The sequence below is a fragment of the Zonotrichia albicollis genome, chromosome 38 (genome assembly GCF_047830755.1).
Source record: "Zonotrichia albicollis isolate bZonAlb1 chromosome 38, bZonAlb1.hap1, whole genome shotgun sequence".
Classification (NCBI taxonomy): Eukaryota; Metazoa; Chordata; class Aves; order Passeriformes; family Passerellidae; genus Zonotrichia; species Zonotrichia albicollis.
Window position 1 is genome coordinate 543,658 of NC_133856.1, and position 8,637 is coordinate 552,294.

The 8,637-nt window shown below is 46.0% G+C and overlaps 1 protein-coding gene across 1 annotated transcript; it reads left to right on the forward strand.

The window, feature by feature from the left end:
- Positions 1-2,397: 2,397 nt before the first annotated feature.
- On the forward strand, positions 2,398-8,162 carry LOC141726736 (natterin-4-like). The gene is made up of 4 exons (XM_074531765.1): positions 2,398-2,521; positions 3,913-3,937; positions 5,424-5,547; positions 6,434-8,162. Exons 2-4 carry the CDS (start codon positions 3,923-3,925, stop codon positions 7,441-7,443), a joined length of 1,149 nt encoding a protein of 382 aa, XP_074387866.1. The 5' UTR covers positions 2,398-2,521; positions 3,913-3,922; the 3' UTR covers positions 7,444-8,162.
- Positions 8,163-8,637: the final 475 nt, after the last annotated feature.

The following is an 8,637-nucleotide window of genomic DNA, read 5'->3' on the forward strand; positions in this document are numbered from 1 at the left end:
GGATTTGGAGGTTTTGGGGATTTTGGGGTCGATTTGGGATTTGAGGATTTTGGAGAATTTGGAGATTTTGGGGTCGATTTGGGATTTGGGGATTTTGGGGTTTTTGGGGATTTTGAAGGTTTTGGGGAATTTGGGGTTTTTGGGGGTTTTGGAGCTCTTGGGTTTTTTGGGGATTTGGGGAAACTTTGGGATTTTGGGGTCGATCTGGGGATTTGGGATTTTTGGGGTTTTGGGGTCGATTTGAGGTTTTGGGGTTTTGGGGAACTTTGGGGTCAAATTGGGTTTTTGGGATTTTTGGGATTTTGGGGTCCCTGGGGCGATTTTGGCTTCGTTTTGTGGGGTTTGGGTTCATTTTTGGGGGTTTTTGGGGATTTGGGGCTGTGGGTTCATTTCAAGGGTTTTGGGGTCATTTTGGGCCGGTTTTGGTTTAAGTTTTTGGGGTTTGGGTTCACTTTTTTTGGGATTTTGGGTGATTTTGGGGGTTTTGGGTTCAATTTTTGGGGTTTTGGGTCATTTTTTTGGGGTTTTTGGGTCATTTTTGGGGGGTTTGGGTTCATTTTATGGGGCACAAACCCCAAGAATTGAAATTTTGGGGTGGGAAAACCCCAAAGGTTTGGGGTCTCTGGGATGGTTTTGGGTTCATTTTAAAGGATTTTGGTGAATTTGGGGGGTTTGGGTTCATTTTGGGTGGGCAAACCCCAAAATTTGGGATTTTCTGAATCTCCTGGGCTGAATTTGGGGTCATTTTGGGGGGTTTGGGGTTTGTTTGTGGGGTTTGGGTTCATTTTTTGGGATTTTGGGTCATTTTGGGGGTTTGGGTTCCATTTTTGGGGTTTGGGGTTTTTTTGTGGGGTTTGTGTTACATTTAAAGGGTTTTGGGTTCATTTTTTGGGATTTTGGGTCATTTGGAAAGAATTGGGATTTGTTTTGTGGGGTTTTGGTCATTTTATGGAGTTTGGGTTCATTTTTGGGGGAATTTTGGGGATTTTTTGAGGTTTTGGGTTCATTTTGTGGGGTTTGGGTTTAATTGTGGGGTTTGGGGTCATTTCTTGGGGTTTTGGGTTCTTTTTTGGGGTTTGAGTTCATTTTGAAGGATTTCGGATTCATTTTGTGGGGTTTGGGTTCTTTTTTTGGGGATTTTTGGTCATTTTGAAGGATTTGGGGTTTATTTTGTGGGGTTTTGGGGTTTTTGTAGGATTTAGGTTCGTTTTTTTGGGATTTGGGGTCATTTTATGGAGTTTTAGGTCATTTTTGGAGGTTTTGGCTTCATTTTTTGGGGGGTTTTGGGGATTTTGGGGTCAAATTTGGGGCTTTTGGGGTTTTGGGGGAATTTGGGGTCAATTTGGGGATTTTGGGGAATTTGGGATTTTTGGGATTTTTGGGGTCGATTTGAGGTTTTGGGGTTTTTGGGGTTTTGGGATTTTGGGTTGGTTTTGTGGGGTTTGGGTTCATTTTGGGGGGGGTTTGGTGGTTTTGGGGTCATTTTGGGGGGTTTGGGTTAAGTTTTTGGGGTTTGGTTCACTTTTGGGGTTTGGGCTCAGTTTGTGGGGTTTTGGGTCATTTTTTGGGGTTTTTGGGTTCATTTTTGGGGGTTTTGGCTTCATTTTTTGGGATTTGAGTTTATTTGGGGGGATTTTTGTTCTTTTTGGGGGTTTTGGTTTCATTATAAAGGGTTTGGGTTCAATTTTGGGGGGTTTGGGTTCATTTTGAAGGACTTCGGATTCATTTTGTGGGGTTTGGGTTCATTTTTTGGGGATTTTTGGTCATTTTGAAGGATTTGGGGTTTATTTTGTGGGGTTTTGGGGTTTTTGTAGGATTTAGGTTCGTTTTTTGGGATTTTGGGTCATTTTATGGGATTTGGGTTTATTTTTTGGGGATTTTTGTTGTTTTTGGGGGTTTTGGTTTCATTTTTTGGGGGTTTGGTTCATTTGAAAGGGTTTGGGTTCATTTTGTGGAATTTTGAGTAATTTTGGGGGGTTTTGGATTCATTTGATGGGGTTTGGGTTCATTTTCTGGGGTTTTGGGTAATTTTGGAGAATTTTGGTCCTTTTATGGGGTTTGGGTTCATTTTCTGGGGTTTTGGGTTCATTTGATGGATTTTTATTTCATTTTTTCAGGGACATTTTGGGGTCTCTCATTGTTTTTTGATGTTTTTCTCATTCTTGTCCGTTCTTTAATAAATTAAAATAAAAATGATTTTCTCACCCCGAGCCTGGGAAAAGCAGAAATTCCTCAATTCCCCCCAAAATCGCCGATTCTGGCGCCCTTTGGGTTTTTCTCAGTTTCAAATTGAATAAAAAAACCCCAAAAAGTGAAGTGAAAAATCCCCAAAAAGCGGAAAAATCCCCCACGAAAAAATCTCACTTCCCTTTTTTGGGTTTTTTTTTGGTTTTTTTGGGGTTTTTTTTGTATTTCTGACGTTTTTCCTGGGAGGTTTTTTGGGCTGAAATGACACAAAAAGCTCCAAAATCGGCGGAAAAAACCCCAAAAAAATCAAAATTTTCCTGGGACGGGAGCGCAGGTGAGGGGGGGACCCCAAAATTCGGGGTTTTGGGGGGACAAAAATGGGGAAATTTGGGGAGAAAACCCCAAAATTTGGAGCTGGGAATGCCCCAAAATTCAAATTTTTGGGGTAAAAATTCCCGAAATTGGGGCTGGGAATTGGGGGACCCCCAAAATTTGGATTTTTAGAGAGGAAAAACCCCAAAATTTGGAGTTTTGGAGCCCCAAAAATGAAGAATTTTCGAGGATAAAACCCCAAAATTTGAAGGGAGGGAGGAACAAAAATTGGGAATTTTGGGCAAAAGGGACCCCAAAATGTGAATTTGGGGAAGAAAACCCCAAAAACTGAATTTGGAGACCCCAAAAATGGGAATTTGGGGAGAGGGGACCCCAAAATTCGGGGTTTTGGGGGGACAAAAATGGGGAAATTTGGGGAGAAAACCCCAAAATTTGGAGCTGGGAAGGCCCCAAAATTCAAATTTTTGGGGTAAAAATTCCCGAAATTGGGGCTGGGAATTGGGGGAACCCCAAAATTTGGGGGTTTGGGATTTGGGGACCCCCCAAAATTCGCATTTTTAGAGAGGAAAAACCCCAAAATTTGGAGTTTTGGAGCCCCAAAAATGAAGAATTTTCGAGGATAAAACCCCAAAATTTGAAGGGAGGGAGGAACAAAAATTGGGAATTTTGGGCAAAAGTGACCCCAAAATGTGAATTTGGGAAGGAAAACCCCAAAAATTGAATTTGGGGAACCCAAAAATGGGAATTTGGGGAGAAGGGACCCCAAAATTTGGGGGTTTTGGGGGGACAAAAATGGGGAAATTTGGGGGAAAAAAACCCAAAATTTGGAGCTGGGAATGCCCCAAAATTCAAATTTTTGGGGTAAAAATTCCTGAAATTGGGGCTGGGAATTGGGGGACCCCCAAAATTCGCATTTTTAGAGAGGAAAACCCCAAAATTTGGAGTTTTGGAGCCCCAAAAATGAAGAATTTTGGAGGATAAAACCCCAAAATTTGAAGGGAGGGAGGAACAAAAAATGGGAGTATTGGGCAAAAGGGACCCCAAAATGTGAATTTGGGAAGGAAAACCCCAAAAATTGAATTTGGGGACCCCAAAAAAGGGAATTTAGGGAGAGGGGACCCCAAAATTTGGGGGTTTGTGTTTGAGAACCCCAAAATTCGGATTTTTAGAGGGGAAAAAAAACCCAAAATTTCGAATTTTGGAGCCCCAAAAATGGGAATTTTTGGGAGGAAAATCCCAAAATTTGGAGCTGGAAAGGCCCCAAAATTCAAAGTTTTGGGGTAAAAATTCCCAAAATTGGGGTTGGGAATTGGGGGAGCCCCAAAATTGGGAATTTAGGGTTTGGGATGGATTTTTGAGGATTTTTGAGGAAATTTCCGGATTTTTCCGCAGCCCCGGAGCGATGGCGCCGCTGCAGGTACGGCCGGGGGGGAATAAAATGGGGAATTTATTTCTAATTAATGTCCAAAAATAACAAACTTTCATTTTTAATTTTTGTTAATTTTTAAATTTTGTAACTAATTAATTGTAAAATTAATCTTTAATTTTTAAAAGAATTTATTTTTAGTTTTTTTTTATTTTTATTTTTACTTTTGTCTTTCAATGTGGAATTTTAAATTTTTCATTTAAATTTTTTGTCCTTTCTAATTTTTCTATATTTTAATTTCCATTTCTTTCATTTTTAACTTTATATTTTTATTTTTTAATTAATAATTTTAGCTTTTAGTGGTTTTAATGTTTTAATTTTTAATTCTTCTAATTTTTAATATTTTACATTTTTAATTGTCTCTATTTTAATTTGTAATTTTTAATTTTTGACCGTCCAATTTTTAATATTTTAAACTTTTAATGTTTTCATTTTCTATTCATCTTTAATTTTAATATTTTTAAATTTTCCTTAAATTTTTAATTTTTAAATTTCTAACTATGAATTCCTTAATTTTTAAATGTATTTTTAATTTTTTATTTTTTAAATTTTTTATTTTAATCTTTGGTTTTTAATTTTTAAATTTTTATGATTTTGATTTCTGAATTTTGAATTTTTATTTATAAGTTTTTAATTTATATTTTTAAATTATTTTTAATTTTTTATCGAATCCTGAATTTTGTGTTTTTATTTATGTTTTTAATTTAAATTTTAAAATTATTTCTTTTTAATATTCATTTTAAAATGTTAATTTTGAATTTTTATCAATAAGTTTTTCATTTAAATTTTTGAAATATTTATTTTTAATATTCATGTTAATTTTGAATTTTTATCAATAAGTTTTTCATTTTAATTTTAAATTTTTTATTATTTCTTTTTTAATTTTCATGTTTAATTTTGTATTTTGAATTTTTGTCCACAAATTTTTAGTTTTAATATTTAGAATTATTTCCATTTTAATTTTTGACATTTCTTAACATTTCGAATATTTTCATTTTTACCTTTCAATTCTAAAATTTTAATCCAATTTTTTTTTTTATTTAAAATTTTTTCATTGTGTAATTTTGAATTTTTAATTCGAATTTTGAAATTTTTATTGGAACGAACGGCGGGAATGGGATGGAAATCCCAAATCCAGACCTGGGGGGGCTTTGGGATATTTTGGGGTCGATTTTGGGCCAGTTTGGGGTTCGGTCCCAAAAGGGAATTTTGGGGTTAATTTGGGACCAATTTGGGATTTCAGCCCCAAAAGGGAATTTTGGGGTCGATTTTGGGTCAATTTGGGATTTCAGCCCCAAAAGGGAATTTTGGGGTTAATTTGGGGCCAATCTGGGGTTTGGTCCCAAAAGGGAATTTGGGAAATTTGGGATTTCAGCTCCAAAGGGAATTTTTGGTCAGGTTGGGCCAATCTGGGGGTTCGGCCCCAAAAGGGAATTTTGGGGTCGGGTTTGGGGTGACGGCCCCGGGTCCCCCCCAGCTCCCGGCGCTGCTGCTGCTGCTCGGAGCGGGAATTCCGGGAATTTTGGGAAATTCGGGAATTCCGGGAGTTTCGGGAGTTTCGGGGGTTGCAGCCCCGGGCAGGAACCGCGGGGAGCTCCCAGGTGAGTGCTGGGCTGGAGCCCGGACCAGTGCGGACCAGTACGGACCAGTATGAACCAGTATGGCCCAGTGTGGCCCAGTTCATCCCAGTTCATTTCAATCCCATCCCAGTCCCTTTCCACTCCATCCCAGTCCCTCCCAGTCTGTCCCAGTCCATCGCACTCCATCTCAATCCCCTCCCAGTTTGGTTTCAATCCCCTCCCAGTTCCCTCCCAGTCCCTCTCTTTCCATCCCAATTCTCTCCCAGTCCATCCCAATCCCCTCCCAGTCCATCCCAATCCCATCCCAGTCCATCCCAGTCCATCCCAATTCCATCCCAATCCCATCCCAGTCCATCCCAGTCCATCCCAGTCCATCCCAATCCCCTCCCAGTCCATCCCAGTCCATCCCAATCCCATCCCAGTCCATCCCAATCCCCTCCCAGTCCATCCCAATCCCATCCCAGTCCATCCCTATCCCATCCCAGTCCATCCCAATTCCATCCTAATCCCATCCCAGTCCCTCCCAGTCCATCCCAATCCCCTCCCAGTCCATCCCAGTCCATCCCAATCCCATCCCAGTCCATCCCAGTCCATCCCAGTCCCTCCCAGTCCATCCCAATCCCTCCCAGTCCATCCCAATCCCCTCCCAGTCCCTCCCAGTCCATCCCAATCCCATCCCAGTCCATCCCAATCCCCTCCCAGTCCATCCCAGTCCATCCCAATCCCCTCCCAGTCCATCCCAGTCCATCCCAGTCCATCCCAATCCCATCCCAGTCCATCCCAGTCCATCCCAATCCCATCCCAATCCCATCCCAGTCCATCCCAGTCCATCCCAGTCCATCCCAGTCCATCCCAATCCCCTCCCAGTCCATCCCAGTCCCTCCCAGTCCCTCCCGCTCCATTCCAGCTCCCTCCCCGCGCCGCCCTCGCTCCGTGGCCGCCTCCCCGTGGCTCCGCTGGGCTCCGTTCCACGGCTCCGTCCCCGCCGACGCCGTGTCCAGCCCCGACCCCCTCTCGGGCCGCGCCGCCTTCGTTTGCTCCACGCGCGCCCACGGCTGCAACCTCGGCTCCTTCGAGCCCGCCCGCGGCCCCTTCTGCTCCTACCCCTGGAACGAGCTGGAGCTGCGCAGCTCCGACTTCCAGCTGCTCCTCAACCCCGGCGGCTTCGAGGCGCTGCACTGGGTGGACGATTCCTTCGGTGGGACCCCGCCGGGCGCCGTCGAGGGCTGTCCCCTGACCGACGTGTTCGTGGGCCGCAGCCCCGAGGGGCTGGGCAAGGTGTCCAAGGAGCAGCAGGCGCTGTTCGTGGCCGTGGAGGGCGAGGAGGTTTGGTACAAGTGGTACCAGGTGCTGGCCGTGCGCCAGGACGCCGTCGACGTCTCCATCGCCGACGTCTCCTACAACAGCAGCGCGGCGCTGGAGAGCGCCGAGGAGGAGGAGCTGGCCGAGGTGCTGGCCAGGAACGAAGGCTGCCGGGCGGCCTCCAAGGTGGTGGCCATGGAGGAGGCCACCGAGGTGGAGCAGGGCTGGAGCGCGGCGCTGCCGGCGCTGGCGGCCGCCCGGGGCGTTCTCCGCGCTCCGCCGATCATCCTGACGGAGCCGCGGGGTTGGGGTCTGGGCAACGCCACCACCGTGCCGTGGGTCGGCGGCGCCACCGTCACCGAGTTCGTGTCGCGGGTGCACCGAGCCCGGCAGGAGATCCCGGCGCGCTCCGAGTGCTCGGTGCTGCTCCGGGGGCTCCGGCGACGCCTCCGGGTCCCGTTCGGGGCGCGGCTGACGCGGGAGTTCCGCTCGGGGCCCCCGCACCGCGTGGCCGTGACGGGCACGGCGTGGAGCAGCGGCGTCACCGGGCTCCGCGTGGAGCTGGGGAGGTGCCGGCGCATCCCTGAGCTGCCGCCCTGCCCCGGCTGGGCGTGAATCCCCAAAATTGTGGTTTTAACCCCAAAAAACCCCACAGATCCATGGCATCGCTCGGCTTCGATGCAGGGTTTTGAGTTTTGTCGCGTGGAGCTGGGGAGGTGCCGGCGCATCCCCGAGCTGCCGCCCTGCCCCGGCTGGAGCTGAATCCCCAAAATTGTGGTTTTAACCCCAAAAAAACCCAGGAATGCTTGGCTTCCACGTGGGGTTTTGAGTTTTGTGGTATAAAGTGACCCCCAAAATGCAGAGAAATGGTTCTGGTGTTCTTTTTTTGTCCTCAAAAATCCAGCAGGAAACCGGGGTTGAACCCCTGAAATTCTGATTTTATCCCCCCAAAAAACCCCACAGATCCATGGCATCGCTCGGCTTCGATGCGGGGTTTTGAGTTTTGTCGCGGGGAGCTGGGGAGGTGCCGGCGGATCACTGAGCTGCCGCCCTGCCCCGGCTGGAGCTGAATCCCCAAAATTGGGGTTTTAACCCCAAAAAACCCTCACAAATACCCAGGAATGCTTGGCATGGAGCTGGGGAGGTGCCGGCGCATCACCGAGCTGCCACCCTGCCCCGGCTGGGCGTGAATCCCCAAAATTGTGGTTTAACCCCAAAAAACCCTCACAAATACCCAGGAATGCTTGGCTTCCATGTGGGGTTTTGAGTTTTGTGGTATAAAGTGACCCCCAAAATGCAGAGAAATGGTTCTGGTGTTCTTTTGTTGTCCTCAAAAATCCAGCAGGAAGCTGGGGGTGAATCCCTGGAATTCTGATTGTCCTCCCCAAAAAACCCCAAATCTGTGGGAACACTCAGTTTTGGCACGGGGTTTTGGGGTTTTGGGGTTTTGTGGTATAAAATTCACCCCAAAATGCAGGAAATGGGGTTCTGGTGAAGTTTTGATTTTTCTCCCCAAAAATCCAGCAGGAAACCGGGGTTGAACCCCTGAAATTCTGATTTTATCCCCCAAAAAAACCCCACAAATCCATGGGATAACTCGGCTTCAGTGCCCGAATCATGGGATCATGGAGCCACCAGGGCATGGAGGTGTCAATGGTCATGGTCCCACCACCCATGTGGGATCTTGTGGAGCAGGGAATGGGATCATAGAGCCACCAAGTCATGGAGGACATCCCATCACCCATGTGGGAGATCTTTAAGCAGGGAATCAGATCACAGAGCCACCAGGTGATGAGGGACATCCCACCA